General features: G+C 35.5%; 2 protein-coding genes across 2 annotated transcripts in view; one reads left to right on the top strand and one right to left on the bottom strand.

Annotated features, from left to right (window-relative positions):
• sacm1la (SAC1 like phosphatidylinositide phosphatase a) overlaps positions 1–7,964 on the bottom strand; it is a 43,546-nt gene extending 35,582 nt beyond the window's left edge. The window contains exons 1-2 of the mRNA XM_055219864.2: positions 7,837–7,964; positions 7,571–7,691 (exon numbers count right to left, since the gene is read on the bottom strand). Coding sequence (XP_055075839.2) covers positions 7,571–7,572 — 2 coding nt within the window. The 5' untranslated portion in view covers positions 7,573–7,691; positions 7,837–7,964. The remainder of the gene's footprint in view (positions 1–7,570; positions 7,692–7,836) is intronic.
• tnfa (tumor necrosis factor a (TNF superfamily, member 2)) lies at positions 7,708–10,996 on the top strand. Its single transcript, XM_055219865.2, has 4 exons — positions 7,708–7,940; positions 8,041–8,068; positions 8,177–8,248; positions 10,218–10,996. The coding sequence occupies exons 1-4, from the start codon at positions 7,782–7,784 to the stop codon at positions 10,649–10,651; spliced, it is 693 nt and encodes a 230-aa protein (XP_055075840.2). The 5' UTR covers positions 7,708–7,781; the 3' UTR covers positions 10,652–10,996.
• Positions 10,997–19,634: the final 8,638 nt, after the last annotated feature.

Genomic DNA, 19,634 nt, shown 5'->3' with positions numbered 1-19,634 from the left:
ATATCATCACATAAATGCAAGCTGAATGTGCCTGAACCTATATTAAAATTAAAATATTAAATATTAAACTAAATATTAAAGTGGCATCTGAAGGCAAATTGCTGGACTTCATAAAATTGTTAAAGGATCTACAATGATAAACACCAGATAGTGTAAAACTATTTATTTTTAACAGTTAATTATTAAATAGTGTTTTATTATTTAATAACACTGTAAAAATACTTTGCTGCCCCAAATTTCCTTGCCACATCAACTCAGATTTACAAGTCATGTCAACAAAAATGAGTTGTCACAACTTTTAAAAAAATATAGTTGAAAAAAGTCAACTTAATTTTATAAGTTATAACAACTTACTATTAGTTATAACAACTCATCTCTAGTCAAGATAAATAATAGTATGTTGAAATTACTTGTAAATCCGAGTTGATTCAACAAAAAATTTTAAGCCAGCAAAGTATTTTTTTACAGTGAAACGTTTTGGTAAACGTGAGTTCATATTTCTTTTAAAATAATCACTTAATTTAGTTCATCGAACGCAGGGTTCGCAAATGCAGAGGAATTCTAAAATGTAAAATATAAATAAAATACTTACTAACTGTAACGGAGGCTTTCAAGAAAGCGAGTGAGAAGTGAATCCATGTGCAAAAGGTGTTTATTTAGTAAAATCCCAAAAGGGCCAGCAACCAAATCCAAATCCAAATACAGGGTACAGGAATAACAAATAACAGATCAGGTAACAGAACAAACAGGTAACGGGCTGGGCATACGAATGTAATATACAGCGGGGAACAGGTGTACATGAAGTGACTTATATACAGAAACAAACAGGAAGTGTGAAGCGTGACATGGCATGATGAATTTCAAAATAAAAGTCCAAACAGAGCAGAGAATCAAAATACAAGTACAAATAACAAAAATACAAAGAATACAAGAAAACACAGAACAAAACCTTACATAACCCCCCCTCTAAAGGGCGACTCCCGGAGCCCAACATTCAAATAATAAAGTCCAAATAGAGGGTGGGCGGGCGGGCCAGGACCTCTTGGCAAGGCAGGGCAGTTCATAAGAGGTCCTGGGTCATAAGGCCAGGATGGTCCAGGGTCGTGGGGCCAGCATGGTCCCGGATCATGAGGCAGATGTGGGCCCGGGTCATAGGACAGGTGTGGTCCAGGGTCATGGGGCAGGCTTGGACCTGGGTCATGGGGCAGGCTTGGACCTGGGTCATGGGGCAGGCTTGGACCTGGGTCATGGGGCAGGCTTGGACCTGGGTCATGGGGCAGGCTTGGACCTGGGTCATGGGGCAGGCTTGGGCCTGGGTCATGGGGCAGGCTTGGACCTGGGTCATGGGGCAGGCTTGGACCTGGGTCATGGGGCAGGCTTGGAGCAGGATCATTAGGCAGACATGGAGCTATATCATGGGGCAGGAATAGACCTGGAACACAAGGAGAGGAAGGGTCCGAGCACACTTCGGCCTCCGCCTTGGTGTCCTCTGCCTCCTTCCTGTGTCCGGGTACTACCGCCCCCCAAAAAAAACTTGGGAAAGCTTCCACTGTCCAAGGTGGCGATGTCCCAGATGGTGAACCAGATGAGTCCTTTGAGCCAGGTGAATCGGATGAATTGGATGGGACCAGTGAATCAGGCAGGACAAACAAATCCGATGAGTCAGGCAGATCAGATGAATCGGGCAAACCAGATGAGTCGGGCAGATCAGATGAGTCGGGCAGATCAGATGAATCATAGGAGTAGAGTGAATCAAAGCAGTCGGATGAATCAGATGAATCGGATGAATCGCATGAGTCGGATGAATCGGATGAGTCGGATGAATCGGATGAGTCGGATGAATCAGGCAGATCAGATGAGTCCAGGGGTTCGGGTTCAGAGCCTTGAGAAACATGGGAAATACCAGAGCAAACGGCAGACAAAACGCACCACAGGGCTATGGCAAATTCTGAGAGTCTATAGTCCAGGAGACAGACCTCAACGGAAGATTCAGGCATGGCGGCCATCTTCACGGCAGGTGCAGGGTGAATAATAGCTCTCCTAAGTGCAGGTGTGGTGGTGACGATGCCCCTCTGAATAACAGGTGCAGGAATGGTGATAGCTCTCTCGATAACAGGTGCAGGTGCAGACACAGACAGGATGGCAGCCATTTTGGGAACAGGCAGGATGGCGGCCATTTTGTGATCAGGCATGGTATTTGCAGACTTGGGCAGAACGGGCAGATCATGGTTAGGTATGTTATGTGTGCTCACCGGAGGTGTATCCCCAACACCCACAGTGAACGGTGAACCACATAACAACAGTGCAAAGTCAATATACTCCTCAGGTGACCATACATCCATGTCCCGTGGCATAATTAAACGTAAGTGTTCGTCCAAAGCATTGTAAAATAGATTCTTGAGCGTGGTGTTGTCGAAATGTACCTGATAGCTTAAATCCAAAAAGTCCTGAACATAATCCTCAATGCGGCGGTGGTTCTGACGAAGTGCAAGCAGGGTGTAGACGGGTTTCATATTGCTGGTGGGAAATTACTATCCTTTGCTGGATTCCGGTATAGGCTGTATATTCTGTAACGGAGGCTTTAAAGAAAGCGAGTGAGAAGTGAATCCATGTGCAAAAGGTGTTTATTTAGTAAAATCCCAAAAGGGCCAGCAACCAAATCCAAATACAAATACAGGGTACAGGAATAACAAATAACAGATCAGGTAACAGAACAAACAGGTAACGGGCTGGGCATACGAATGTAATATACAGCGGGGAACAGGTGTACAGGAAGTGACTTATATACAGAAACAAACAGGAAGTGTGAAGCGTGACATGGCATGATGAATTTCAAAATAAAAGTCCAAACAGTGCAGAGAATCAAAATACTAGTACAAATAACAAAAATACAAAGAATACAAGAAAACACCTTGAAAAAACCTTACACTAACAAAATAATATATTTTATTTGTTTAATTTGGATGTCACACTCTAAAAATGTCTGGTTTATTTTTGACTTGTAATGGGCAAATATTGGACAGAACACATGCTGAGTTAAAAATGACCAGTGAGTTGATGTTATGTATAATAACCCAGCAGTTAGGTTAAAACAACCCCACATTGGGCCAATTTTTACCCGTTATGAGTCAAACATAACCCAGACATTTGTAGAGTGCATGTGCTTATTACATAACACTACAATATATTGTGCAAACTGGACAGATACGTTTTTGTACCAATAAAAGGAAATTACCAGATGAAGGTCCAATAACAATAATAAAATAACAGTAAAAATATTACTAATAAAAACTTTAAAATGGATAAAAAATAAATGTTTTTGAGGTTAAATAAATGTGCTGCTATTATTATTATTATTATTAAAATATTAACTTTAAATCTCTGGGGGTACTTCAAGTAAATATTTTACTGTAGGTCAAGGCTGTCAAAAAGGTTTAAAACCCCTGATCTAACACAATGACATTCATACTCTTGAAGTAAGCTTTATCCAAATACATTTTAGGATCATTGCACATTACATATCAATTAAAAGTTTATGAAGAACGTGAATGCATTATGACAGATGTCAGGTATACAAACTGTAATGAAAAAGTTTTTTATTTGTATAAATATGAAATTAGTCAATAGAGTGTTATAATTAGTCAGATGCCAAAAAACCCTTCTGTTGTGTCCCACATCTTTCAACACCCCAATTCAATCACTGTCAGTTTATGTCAAGAAGATGTGGGAGTCTTGCAAAGAGATTCATGCCATGATGCTGCATATGGAGAAAGACTGAGATGACAAAGACAGTCATATGGATTTGTCATATTTCATTAAGCCTCTAAGTCATGAATCCAAGGATGGGTGTTCTTGTTGTGTACCTCTGGCAACTGCATGACCAAACTTTTTGAGGTTTTTCTTATTTTTTAATCTAGGCCAATATTCAGTTTCACTTCCTATAGAGGAAGTGTATATTGAAATAGATTTTTTAATGTCATACTGGGGGAAAGATCAGAAAACAGTAATAGTAATTTCGTGGGAATCTTTAAAAATATAAAAAGAGAGTAATCATAAGAAACATGTTTCCATAACAAAAGTGAAAACCACAATGCTTTGAGATAAAAATGTAACAAGTTAAAATACAAAGAAGTGTCCCAGAGTCAAAAGGGGGCTTTACCTTTAACCAAAGTCAAATTCTACTGAAATGTGACCACAGAGATTTAAAACAGCATTTTTAGGTGTCCTAGTTTTGAATTTTCATGTTACGCTGAAGCCTACAGATCTCTTACATCACCGCTTCTCATGTGGTGGGCCTTGTATCATTTCACCGAGCAGTGGAAATAAAAAAGTCACTTTTTAACACTTTGCTATCAGTGTTATACAGAAAGTGCTATAACACCCCAAGTTAACACATTTACTGAAAAGCAAGCCTACTAAATTTAGCAGATCACAAAAGATTAAAACAGAGTTGTAAATGCAAAATTTGGAAATGATATGTGACCACAAAACCAAGCAAAAGGGTTTTGGTTTATACATCATCTGAAAGTTGAATAAATAAGCTTTTCTTTATGCATGGTTATGGAATCTGTGGGTGCCTAAAGTTGTCGAAATTAAGTCTTTAGCAAAAGATATTACTAAAGATAAATACATTTTGAACACAAGTAAATTTACAAAGTATCGTTAAGACCACAATAATCCAAAAATCTATATGGGGAAAAATGAATGGGCCTATTTTTGTGAAGGAACCATCCTGCTAACTTTGGGGTTACCTTACAAAAACACATCATCCCTGCGACACTAATGATTTTATTATGAAAATCATCAAAAATCATTTAATTACTATTTAATTACTATATACTGTTAAAAAACAATCCTGTACAACTAGTATAATTCATGTTTCCAACTCTCCATTTAGTTCTCTCTCAGTAATAAAACTTTGGTCAGAATGATTTGTTATAAAGTGAATAATTTAAAAGAAAAGTGCAATTTGGAACTTTATGGTGTATAATATGTACAAGTATGGTTTAATATATTGGCTTTTTAAGTTGATGTTTTATGTCTGTTTTAAGTTTAGCTTGACGTCTCATTTGTTTTAATGAGCTCTCCTATTACCGTCGTTGTTGAAAATACTGCTCAGGAAACTGAACGCAGATTGCAGTTACTTAAATAATTCATGAACTTGGACTCAGTTTCCATCAGAAGAAACGGTAACAAATGTGGTGAAATGCATGCTGTTAAGAGAAGTTGATTTCCTGTGTTCATATTAAAAATCTTTTCTTAAATTGCAGATTTTGGTATCTTAAGTAAGTCACAGTTCAAAACACTCCAGCGATCTAGTTTAAGGTGCAGTGTGTAAATTTTAGCAGCATCTAGTGGTGAGGTTGCGAAATGCAACCAAGGGCTCAGTCCACTGCTCACCACTTGCTTTTGAAACACATAGAGACGCTACGGTAGCCACCACCGAAAAAACATGTCATCGTTGGAGACAACTTAGTAAAAAAGTTTGTCCATTAAGGGCTTCTGTAGAACAGAAATGGCGACTTCCATGTAAGGGGACCCTCTGTGTATTTAGATAAAAAGTCTCATTCTAAGGTAATAAAAGCATGACGATTCATTATAAAAAGGTCTTTATAAAACGGACAGTTCTGGTTCTTCATTCTGATTGGTTGAAACGCGTTTAAGCCGTGATTAAATACCCTGGTAAACCCACGGTTCAGACCGCATTACAGAAGTATCACTGCGCCACTGTTGCTGCGTACTGATTTATGGACAAGACATATTTTTAATTTGTCTACAATTGCACAATTAATGGCGATTTTCAGATAAATGTCAATAAATATTGTTGAGTCATCTCGTCAATAAAGAGAAAATGTTCCCTGAGGTGTTTCTACCTCAAATTCAAATTTCAGCTTTCCACTAGGTGGCGATCTTACCCAACTTAAACACTGACGCATTCACTCAACACTAAAAACAATGTGTGCTCTGAATCTGATCTCTTACAAAAGTTATTTACAAAAAGGAATATCTACGGGGTTTTTTTTGTTGTTGTTTGAAAGCGGATGGTCTGTTCTTTCATTTGATATTTTATGTTTATTTAAAGAATAACTTTTTTCTGTAAGGCATTAAACTAAAACTGTGTGGCAAATTAAAAAAAACACTTACGGGGAAAGAGTTCAGCATGCTTCCAAGCATATTTGATCATCACTTCAACAGTTGCATGATATAAATGTTAATGTATAAATTAGACGAATGTTGGTTTATAAAATAAACACCACAGTCTTAAATTATATTTTCATTGTGTCTTTGCTGCGTCTGTGTTGGTTGTGAACTGCGCTCTGTTGCAGCTACACTTGATTCTGAGGAACTACTTTGTTTGGCGGAAGACTAATATTTGTACTATTATAATTACAACTTATTTGTGTTTTATTTTATGAAACCCTGCTATGCATATGAAGTAACCGTTTTATAAAAGCAATAAGCCCCGTGAAGCAGTGGTGTTACAGTGCATTTTATAACAGCTAAGGGGGTTTTAGGCACTCCGCTTCTCGTCGTAACAACACCCCTTAGCTGTTATAAAATGCACTGGTAACCCCACTGCTTCTTGGGGCTTATTGCTTTATATACACCCCTGATAATATAGTTTTGTACATTATTTTGCATTTCTGTCAAGAGATCTTTCTATAAATTACACACTGCAACTTTAAAGGTTACTTTATAGCAATAGATTCTGGGCCAGATCTACCCCAGATTTGTTCTGAAGTCGGCATCTATGATACGGATCTGCCACAGAGTCTATTGCTCTCTGAGACTGAGAGTTAACCGAAAGTCCCAATTCCCAAAAAGCAGATGACTGTGGGCCGGATCCGCACCGTATCCACACCTGAGCTGCCGAGCTTGGCACAGATCCGGTGCAGATCCGGCTCCGAGTCTTCTGAGTTTAATCTCCATTTATGCTGAGAAACAACCGAGAATTTAGAGAGATTGAAATTGTGACTTTATACATGTTGTTCTTTTGGGGTAATTTCCTCATTTCATGGGATGTTTTGGAATCTTGGTCAAGTTAGTAAGTGTGGAAGTTTTTCTTAATGTTGTGAAATGAAGTTGCACTCGAGTTCATGAACCTTGACTCACCTGAGCCAATAGCTGTTATTATCTGTGTAACATGACATAAAAAAGTTTCTGTTTTTTTTTTTTGGAACGAGCGACTACACGAAGCGCAGTGATGAGAAACTTGAGACTAATGTATAATCACCCCAGGTGAAAAAAAATGCATGTGGCAAGATCTTGAAGGAGATAAGTGGACAGAACCCACTTCAGGCTAATGCTTTGAATAGTTCAAATGCTCTTTACTTTTGTGAATCATTTTGTGAATCATTTTGTAAATGAAAACAGGAAATTGTGTATACCAGAGAAAACCCACTGACCCCATTTATTTTTAGTTACAGAAGACACAAACCAAATAAAGCGATGGATGATTGACTGACAGACGGTTAGATAGAGGATAGACGTGTGTTTGTGTGGGTGTGAACGTGGGGGTGTCTGATTGTAGTTTTTTATGGTTTCCCCTCCGTCTCCCTCATACACTCACATTTTCTTTATACTCCACTGACATCACTGGAGTTTCCCTTTGTCTCACAGGTTTAAAAAGAGCAAATGTCCCAATGAAGGTCCAGTATTTGACGACCAACCTACCGAAGCACTGAAAAGATCTGCATTGAGGAGACATTAGACCGTCTTACTGACACAATACATTAACATATTTTTAACTGACTACAAGGACTACAAGACATAGCACAGTAATGATGGACCACGATAGCGAGATACTGTTAGACATTGAAGATAAAGAGGTCTCACCGAGGAGAAACAGCTCTTCAAAGTCAGGCATCTGGAGGATTTGTGGAGCTCTCCTGGCTGTGGCCCTTTGTGCCGCCGCTGCCGTTTGCTTCACATTCAATAAGGTAAAGCTTCTCGTTTATTCACTTGTAACTGATCCATACACGTATTTCTGCATTATGAGTAAATGATTAGCCGTGTAACTGTTTGCTTTTTCTTCTTTAGGATCAGAGCGGTCAGGGTGACGAAAGAGGTGAGTTCAAACCACCACCGCTTTCAGATCCTCTTTGCTATACATGAAGCAGTTCATAGGGAAACCAAAAGTTATCTTACAAAGATTGTCTTTGTTTTTCTCTATCAGACCTGAGACACATGTTGAGAGCCGCTCCACAGCAAGCAAATATTACCACAAAGCATGCCATACATTTAACAGGTAAGTTACAAAAACATGTTACAAGTGAGGTTGTGTTTTACAGAGAGGGTCACATATTTGATTTTGATGTTTACATGGGTCAAATTTTAACTGAATAGTGCAGAAACTAGACGTTTGACACATCATCAGGCCTTAGTATGATAAAACTGAAACGCATGGCTATTTACGGATATATAGACATGTGATTATTTTACTATTTAATAGGGCTGTCAATCGATTAAAATATTTCCGCTAGATTAATGGCATGATTGTAATATGGATGCTTTATGCAAATTTTTAGTTATACTGTAATGCAAGGACCTTATAAAATTATTATTTACGTGAATTCTTGTCAAAACAGCTATTTTAAAAACTGTATCTATCGGGTCGCGTGCCTGTGTGGATGCTTCAGACGTGTCAGTCAGCGCAAGGAAGATCGTTTTGCAGTCTTGTCGCTCTTAATAACTTTTTTAGCATTAATCAGGTTCAAAACTTTATCTCTCTTAATAACTATTTTAACATCAAGCAAGTCCTGCACTTTATTTTCTAATTCCTGCATTTTTTAAAACTAAAACCAAAATGACAGATGCGCAAGTGGACGGACAACAGTGATGCGCGGGTCAATGTATAAACAACCCGCACCTGACATTTTCAAATAACCTGCCCGCAACTCGGACCGCAAAAAAATAAAAAATTAAAAAATTAAATATTGTACCCGACACGCTTCCTGGCCCGCATTTTTTTAAAAGTAGTAATTGTTTAACATAGTTAATTGTCATCTTTATTTCAAACGACCCGACCAACCGCAACCCGATTAAAAATATTTTTGTATGACTCGTAACCATGTGTAACCACTGGTGATCAGTCTCACGAGGTTTCATGATATAGTCACGTGATTTTATCACAAATTTTTCGTGACCGTATAACGAATTCCTGTGTGATTATCACGTATTGGTTGCTCAACTGCTTTTTCCTATTTTTAAACCATTGTCGCTTCGATTTAGGGTTAGATTTGGTGCTGGCATTAGAATTTCACTTTATATATTGGTTTATACTATTTTTTTCGGATTTATTTTTTATATGTCGCCTGGCGTTAGGGTTAGAGTTGGGGATGTCATTTTATGAAAATCTAACCCTAAACCTAAGCGACAATGGTAAGAAAATAGGACAAAACAGTTGAGTAACCAATACGTGATAATCACACAAAAACAAGAATTCGTTATACGATCACGAAAAAACGCGGAAATTCATGATAATATCATGAAAAAAGAATAAAAAAATTACGTGACTATATAACGAAATTTCGTGAGACCGGGTTGGGTGACACCATGCACCTGCTCATTTTGGATCAACCCGCGCATCACTGATGGACAACCATCATTTGTATTATTTTAACCATTTCGGATGGTACACCTCTCAGAAAACGTACAAATAAAAATAATTTTAGAAGTTTATCCAAGAACAGGTCCTACCAAGTAATTTTTTACGTTTTTCTATTTTAATTAAAATTAAATGTATAAAACTAGATTTTTTTAGATGTTACCAATTAAGTAGATCAGTTTTAGCATCTTAAACATGAGTAAAATGCTATTCTTGAATAATAAGAAATGCTGCTTTCATAATAAATGCAACATTTCAAATGTGTCAGTACTTTTTAGGGCCACTAAATGCACTGTTAAAAGTGAAATGTTGGATCAAAACTACTTTAATTGGTAACACATAAAAAAATAAAGTTGTTTCAAATTATTTAATTTTATTTCATTATATTATAGATCTTTTTCAATTTTTCTTCTAAGTTGAAAAAACTGAATTTTTTAGGTGTTACCAATTAAAGTAATTTTTCAAGTTGATCCAACTTTTCACTTTATACAGTGTGAAGTTGACTGCTTTTGATGATGATTTATTTGTTCCGAAATCCATATTTGACTTTTATTTCACTTCTTTAGTGGGTATCTATTTACATTGACCATGTTTTTGGATTTTCCTTTAGGAGTTGACATTGATGGAAAGTCACTGGAGTGGAAAAACGACCAGGATCAGGCGTTCTCTCAAGGTGGTCTGAAATTAGAAAACAATAAAATCATCATTCCCGAAGATGGTTTATTCTTTGTCTACAGTCAGGCGTCTTTCCACTTGACCTGCACATCTAATTCAGTCGATCCTGATGACCACGAGGTGCATTTGAGCCACGCAGTGATGCGCTACTCTGACTCGTATGCAGACGACAAACCTCTCTTCAGTGCTATGCGGTCTGCATGCGTCCAGGTGCCTGACAGTGAAATGTCATGGTATAACACAATATACCTCGGTGCGGCCTTTCAATTGCGTGCTGGAGACAAATTGTCCACCAAGACATCCAATTCTTTCGCGTCACGCATCGACAGTGGCGACGGGAAAACCTTCTTTGGAGCATTTGCTTTGTGAACATGAAACAAGCACATGAAACACAAGGACAATGGAAAGGATTTCTGAAAGTAGGAGAACAAAATGTCAAGCCTCAAGTTTCATAGGATGACATATGAACTTGCTTAGACCTCTAGTTTTTGTTTTATATTAAAACATAAGAATAACTTTATGTGATTGATGGGTCCATCAGCAAGATCAAGTGTAAGAATGTGTTAAAGATATTTAATTAATAATGTTATATTGAATGTATTTATTTATTATACCTTGTATTTATTTATTTATTTAATATTTGAGTTTATTTATTTAATATAAGAATGTCAAATGCACTGCTACTGTAATAAAATGTAAACATTTAAAAAATAAATTTATAAACATAGTTTTTAATTTTCTTTTCACTTTCTCCACACCTTTTCTTTAAAGTAAACATGCATTTAAAATTGACACTCTTAGAACGGATGTGTTAAAAACACATCACAACTAAATGCGTTGTCCCAGAATCCACCCATCTCTGTGTTATTATTGAAACAACACATTTTGTATTACTTTTAACAAAATCAACACAAAATTACACATAATGTGTTAAAATTACAAGCTTAACACAAAAAGATGTCTAAAATGAACACATCCTTTCTAAAAGTGTATATTCATGTACATCTGTATGGAAAAAAGGTATTTTTGCTGCTTGTTTAATTTACTTAAGTGCAATGAGCACACCTGCACTGTAACATAATTTATTAAGTTGAAGTTAAACCATTTCAACTTGTTTTTTATGTCAACTTATCACTTTAAATAGTATGTTGAAATGACTTGCATAACCAAGTTGTTTTAACTTCAAGCTGCATTTTTTGCTGAATATTTTATCACAACCCAAACCCAATACGATTGTGTTTCATTCACTTACATTTACCTACATGTCTGACTAAAGGCAAATACCTGTTAGTGTTTATTTTTCAGTTATGTTGGACATTTAAAAGTTTTAACTCTTGACGTTTGTGTGGATATCATTGGGCTGAAGAGTAGAACTTATGTTGGTTGGTTAAGATGCTGTGACAAGCAATGTCAAGTATATGTTTAAATGTAACAAAATAATACTTAATTTTAGTTTAAATTCGTTTAATTTTCGTTGTTTTGCTTTAAAAAAAATCATAAAGTATGTACATCGTTCGTTTTATTTGGTTAAACTTCTTTAAAGGTCCAGTTTGTAGATTTTTAGTGAGATAAAACAGGCTCAGTCCACAGCTCACCCCTCCCTTTCGAAACACAGTGAAGCTACTGTAGCCACCACAGGACAAACACGTCATCATCAGAGACAACATAATGACGAAATGCTCTGAAACATGACGGCGACTTCCATGTAAGAGGATTCTAAGGCAATACAAACAATACAGTTCATTTTATAAAGTCTTTATACACCACTAATAATATATATTATATTGTATTTCTGCCAAGAGATCCTTCTAAAAGTTACACAGTGCACCTTTAATTTATTGTCCAAACCTTGTAATTTTAACTTTACTCATATTTTTTAGGCTTTTCTTGTCTTTATTTTTAACATGAGGTACAGGTTAGAGAAATAGACTGACACAGGACCTTAAGCTGGAAATCATGAGGTCATCAGCTTTGAATACTTATTGTTATTCATTGTGAAGGTGAAGATAAGGAAAGTTGATGTAGTTGTCATCATATTTGTATTGATAAATGGTACAAATCAGGATTGTGGGAACTTGCATTCACCTTCATGCATCTGCAAACCCCTCTTTTTAGCTCCACGAGTGGGTTTCCGTAGACACAATAGTTCCTCATCAGAAAGTGTGTGGTTTCGGTGTAAGGGAAACTCCCTTGTGTGCACCACCACATTCAGGGGCAGGTGAAAAGAACAAAACCGTGAAAATAGTTGTGCAACATCGAAATATGCTGAATATGAAACTTTTTTAAATTATAGTGATACTATTCCACTTTATTTAGAAGCCATTTTCTTTGGTTCTGGTTTCTGTTAATAGTAAAAAACATGCATAGAAAACTCAGAAAATGACTAAACTAACCAAAGTAAACATAACCTTATGACGTTATATTATTATAACGTGGTACAGCTTAACCCTACACTGTAAAAAAATTCAGTAGAAATTAAAATGTTACTTTCAGCTGGTTGCCGGTAACTTACCGTAGATTTAAATTCAGGTTATTTACTGGCAACATTTTGTTCAAAGTTAAATGAACATTAAACATTTACAAGTCTTTGTCTTTACAGAGTAAAACTAAAAAAACAGCATCAAGCAAAACATTCTGGGAAACAAAATCTGGAGAAAAAAAACAGAAAAAGGTTGATGATGATTTCTGGTTCCCAGAATGCTTTGCAAGAGGCTGTTATTGTATATTCTGTAAAGATAAAGACTTGTTAATATTTAATATTTATTTATCTTTGAACAAACTCTTGCCAGTAAATAACATAAAAGATACCGGCAACCAGCTGCAAGTAACACTGTAATTTCTACGGAAAAAATCTGTATAAAATGGTAAAATTACCGTGAAATAACGAGCACAACAAATGACAGAATTTTTTCCGTAATACAAAATACAGTTTTTTTCAGTAATTTTACATTAATATAACTTCTTAATAGGATTATTATTATTAAATAATTATTATAATTAATATTTAATAATTATTATTAAAGTATTATTTAATATATAATATACTGTACATAAAACATGAGCTCTGAATCATCATTATTTTTACAATGTAAAACAAGCACACACATGCACGCACGCACACAGACACACAAAAACACTGAAGAGAGCAACATTTTTAAAAATTGTAGCAAAACAATAGTCTTTATTTCACCAGACACCAGTCGTGTTGTACAGATCCTATCATAGTACAAATACAAATATATTTTAAATACCACATACGAATACCTTTAACTTTATATACTTCATACTTTATGTGCAAGAGAATACATTTATCATGTACATTTATCATTTACACAATTAACATTTGTGCATATTGTCCATATATGGGCATCAGCATCATGACCACCATTTGACAAAAAAAAAATCACCAGTATTATGTTATTACTCCTATTTGTGTCAGTGTTTATGTAAAGCATCATTTAACCAATCACAAGTGCTTATGACATTTGAAACCAGTGACATCATACTGCAGTTCAATAGCTGTTTGGAGCAACAACAAAAAAACAATGCACTGCTTACTGCATACTACTGTACAGTATACATAGCATCCTGCATACTAACTTATCAATTAAATTTAACACTTTCCTTTTTGTGATCATAAACATTTTAAACTTTTAATTAGGGCTGCAAAACGATTAATCGCGACAAATCGTTTACAGAATAAAAGTTTTTGTTTACTGTGTATAATAATTATATATATATAAATACACACATATGCAAATATATATTTACATGTGTATATACATTTTATATTTATATATAATTTATATATATATATATATATATATATATATATATATATATATATATATATAAAATTATAAATACTTAATATTTATATAGATCTTCTTTCTTAAAATTATACATGCATGTGTGTGTGTATATACATATATATATAATTATGATACACAGTACACACACAGATACACTGTAAAAAATTTCTGTAGAAATTACAGTATTACTGGCAACTAGCTGCCAGTAACTTACTGTAGATTTTACATTTATGTTATTTACTGGCAACAGTTTGTTTAAAGTTGAATAAACATTAGACTTTTTCAGTCTTTATTTTCTACAGTAAGTCACCGGCAACCAGCTGCATAATTACAGCAAACTTTTTACAGTGAATATATATTATGTAAACAAAAACTTTTATTCTGCAAGCGACCAGCCGCGACCAATCGCCCTGCAGCCCTACATTGAATGCTTTATTTTGTCACCTGACCTCATGACAATTCTTTGAGCATTGTTAAACACAGTTTGTGTAAAACGCATAAATATTTGTCAATCCTAAACAATATTTTAAGGAAAAATATATAACAATTATGGAAAGTTTAATATAATTAGACAATTGATAATATTACTGGAACGCTAAATTGCACAGTATTGCACAATAGGATACAGTAACCAGCACAAACTGCACTACATACATAGTAGTACATATATTACAGAAATGATAAGCATAGCGTGCTAGTCTGTTTAATTAAAAATATCTAGTAATGAGTCAATATTTTATTTATATATAATAACATTTTTCTAAGAAATGCGGAAATGTCGTAAGCACTTATGAATAGACCAATTATACTCTCATTGTCCATGTTTAGCGATTTTGTCTGTACATCTAATCTCTCCAAATGACACAGAAAGAAATAAAGGCAGATGAGAACCAATAACAAAGAAACGTCTGTACAGTCCATACAAGGAATCCAAGTCTAACCCAAGTGTCAGAATGACATCATCAACACAGTCAAAACAAACCAACAGGAACAGTGGGCATTACACAAGTACGTGAATGCTTTACATGATCAAATGTGAAAGAGTTTCCCTTGACTCAATTTAGAAACCGTGTACTCTACCGTACTGTAGGGATTTTTAATCTGAAATGGAAAGTGGCGTAACACGACCGGGAGTTCATACAAAAGGAAGTGTCGTGTGATGACTATATAAAGCAGCTGATGAGTGTGACGTACGTCTACGTATGTTTGTGTGTTATTGAGTAATGTAGCTTATTGCAAATGAGTCTTAATGGAAAAACTACTTGATCATGACCAACATGTGTACCCACATAACCATTGACGGTCAGACTGCCAAAATGACAGGTGACACTCACAATGCACCCTTCAAATGGTTTGGTGACTGCTACACAAATGGCGAAAATCACTGGGGAAGTAATCTTATCATTATACAGATATGTATACATTTGGTACCAATATGAACTCTTTAGGTGCAAAGGTGTACTTTTTAAAAGGGTGTCGCCCCAGCTAGGGATCATTTATTGATGACAAGTTGGCTACAGCCAGCATAAATAATACATCATTGTCTAAAACAACATAAAAATGTTTTATGACGTGCGAACCTATATCCACCACACAGTTAAAAGTAATTTATAAGGGGTGGCATACACTGTAAAAATGATGTCAAATCTATGTTGATGTTACTTTAACTTAACAAATTTAGTTAAACAATTTCAACTTGTTTTTATAAGTTATGTCAAAACTTAAAATAGTAGGTGAAAAACATTCTTAAAGTAACTGCCCCCCTCAAAAAACAAAACAAAAAACTAACACCTTAATCTCAATCTATGATGAGTACAAAACAGGGTAACGGGGTAACAAAACAGGAAGGAAGGAGATTGTATGCAATACTGTCTGTTGCGTGTCATGCAAGGATTGCTGATGATATCATGAAATTGCAACATTTGTTGATTACCAATGAACACAAATGATAAAAAGGAAAATGTAGTTCCTGTTGGAAGTTAAACTGGAACATGCCGCCCGTTACCACATGGACAAGAATTTGATTCCGGGGAAAACACATAATGATAAAATGTAAACCTGGAATGCACTTTAAGTCACTTTGGCTAGAAACATCTGCCAAATGAATACATGTAAATATAAAAAAAATCTAACCAAAACTCAAAAGCAATTATCCTAGCGTACATCTGGTATCCCAGGCGGCAGACGACTCTGGACTCATCTGCAAGCATGTTACGGAGTTTTGTGAAATTTTACTATGGCAGGTTATTAGCAATTGTCTCACTGTATGAAAAAATAATAATTATCAATACGCAGCATCAAATCACAAAATTCGTAATTGGATTCAGTGTTCACATGTGGTTAAAACAGCATGATTAAAAACACCTGCGTTTCTACTTATTTAGGCAGCCTGCTTCCTTATTTATTGAAATACTGCAAATGCACAAAAGAATCAAAAATACTGCCACAAGATATTTAATAAAGCATCAAAAACGTTGCGATTAATGTATTTGATAACGCAATATCGCTCTTGTGGTCATGTGATATTGCCCTACAGTATATCAAGAGGCACAAGTACAGGAGACGATCACAGCCATGCTGATATAGAGCCATAACACATGACTACAAAAGCGATGTGGCATTTATGCATTATTTGCACCAGTGTGTAAAAATATTTTCGAAAGCCTCTTTTGTGCAGAACTACTCGGGTGATTCTCACGAAACCATTGAAACACCACGGCACTAATGATTTTAGCTTTAAAATGTGTAATATAGTAACATTAAAAAGCATCAGAATTAACACAATACTGTGTTCTACCTTGCACAATGTGTGATTTCAACATAAGAATTTATAATTGTAAATTTTATCTCATTTTCTGCTGAAATTCTCATTACCGCAATGTGTCCGGCTGTGTTTGAACATGCGTTATGTTGTCATTTAATCAAATTAACACAAAAATATTAAGAAAAAAAATAGATGTTTTGCTAGACTACTTTAGATGACAGAAAAAATATTTACTGAATATTCATGTATAATAATAATGAAGAAAAATTAGGAAAATGATGTGTCCATGCCTGATGTTCTCATCCTCCGCAACACTTTTTGAGAACAGTTTAAGCACACATACAGAATTTTAATAAAGTTTGATTTTGAGTGACCAAGCACATGGACCAGTTACTTCAAGATGGCTACCAGGTAAGATCATTTTTTACAGTTAATTTGAAATATTGTCTTGTCAGAATGCTTACACGACATTTTAATTATCATTACCGCAAGAGATGCTTATTAAATGTTAATTTAATTAATAAAAGCATAATACTTTGATTTTAAATGCATGTGCAGAATCTCCAAATTATGTTCTTTCAGGTTTGTCATGTCATTTTGAAAATATGTCAGTGTTGATGTTTTCTGACTGTTGCGGTAATGAGATTTTTTAGGACAAATTTTTTTAATTATGTTACAAAAAGTGTTAAATGATAAGTAAAAGTTTTTAAATTAATGTTCCCATTTACTCCAGACTTTGTTTTTCAATGTCTGGTGGGAAAAAAAGTAAATTTAAGCAATTTTTACATTTTCATGCTTGACATTTTTAAAACCAAGTTTTCGTGAGAATCACCCACTCCCTTTTGCCATGGATCCGAAGCCCTGGACGACAGGTCACCCTTTCAGCTGAGCACTTAACACTATATATTCATTTTGATAAGTGTTAAAACAAATTCGTATTGTGTTTATAGTCTGTGCTAATAGATGCACTATTACTAAAACAAGATGGTGCATCTCATAGGGTTATAATTTTGTTAAATGAATCCGCTAAACGGGGTTAAAATAAAGCGCTGTCACTTATACAGTCGTAACAATAGAGGACAGCTGTGTTGGCGATAATGATTTAGTTCATCAAAGTACTTATGTGCTTGTTTTTAGTATTTGTGAGATTAATATACACACAATGAGTTTTAAAAATGTGTGAGTGTGACGAGGGGCAACCTTCCGATCTCTCTGATGAAGCCAATACGGAAGTGACTGAAACTGCAATTCATTGACTGGCCACTAGAGCAGGCTCCAAAAGAGAGTTAATCCCAAAGACCCCCATGTTAAAATGCTGAACTTTACAGTAGAAAATAATATGCTTACAGCCTGGTACAAAAAATTATTTTGGTCTTTATAGCCATTTTGCCCTTCATGACAACTGTAAGGGTGGATAATGTTTTTGTAACTCATCAGTTTAAATTATATTAAGCTTACTCGCTCTAGATTACTCATGGGATTTAACTTCGTGTCATGTGAATTTTTCGCTCCAGTTGAATATTTTTAACTTGGGCGAAGACGCGTTTGAGGCGAATAGCACGTGTTTACGCAGCAAACGCGCCGCCCATATTGCGTCATTCGCATCGCCCCACGCGAGGACGCGTCTGATTGCGTCTTTGCATTGACTTTGTATGTAATCTACTCGCGCAAACCGTTGAACTCGCATCTGGTATGAACCCACAGTTAAATTTTTGCATAATTAAGGGCGTGGCCACTTGAGTGATGGGGTGAACAGCCACTGCGGTCACTAGAATCGAGCTAGGCGGGCGTGGTTTTAGCAACCAGACACCTCAGCTTCACTCAAGTCCTGGCTTTTTACCCATTTTCGGTTATCCATGAGTGATGCGCGGTGACGCGCAGCCAAGATGGCGATGGCAGGCACCGCCTACTTTAGGCTTCAAAAATGCTTTTCACAAACTTATGGGTGACGTCACAGACACTACGTCCATATATTTTTTTACAGTCTATGGTGTGTGACCTTCACCTCTAGTGGCAGCTTTATCCAGTCGCAAATATGTGACCGTACAGTTTAAGATGTTAAACAAGCCTCCGTTACTAATTCTAAAATGATACGGTTCCTGTGATGATACTGGGGGAATATCGCACGGCAGCCAATCAGATTCAAAAACCACAAAAAACTGTTGTATAATATTAAATAATGTACATGGTCTTAGCTCTTTCCTCGCCAGTATTTAAAAATTTTTGCAAGCCAGCGCCAGCTTTTTTATGATTTTCATGCCTTCCAGAATTTTTTTTTTAAAATATAAACATACAATATATTAAATTAAAGAACAGACCCTCTGCTTTAAAAATTTTTTTTATCCTTTCTTAATTTGTTCTATTTTTATCACCAAATACAGTATGATGTAACTGCATTTTATATTTTTGTAAAGGACTTTTGTTGAAGATTCGATTCAGTACAATAATCAAAACATACACAGAGTTTTTACTGTTTTTGGATCAGTGGATGCTTCAGTATTTTATAAGTTGGGTAGGAGCGCCACCTAGTTGATAATAGCGGAAATATGAATTGCCATAAAAACTCGTCATTGGCACGGAAACATTTTCTCTTAATTGACAAATAACTCAATGGCGGGGAAAGAGTTAAACTGTACATTAAAAACATGGTGTAATCCACTCAAAATGACATTTATGTTAGTAAATGCAAATTTACTATTGTTATATTTGTAACAAATAATAAACAACAGTAATCTATGCTGTAGCCGTGTAGAGATTTTCTTTCTTGTCACGGTTG

The sequence above is a fragment of the Misgurnus anguillicaudatus genome, chromosome 20 (genome assembly GCF_027580225.2).
Source record: "Misgurnus anguillicaudatus chromosome 20, ASM2758022v2, whole genome shotgun sequence".
NCBI classification, from domain to species: domain Eukaryota; kingdom Metazoa; phylum Chordata; class Actinopteri; order Cypriniformes; family Cobitidae; genus Misgurnus; species Misgurnus anguillicaudatus.
This window is presented reverse-complemented; position numbering and strand designations above follow the sequence as displayed.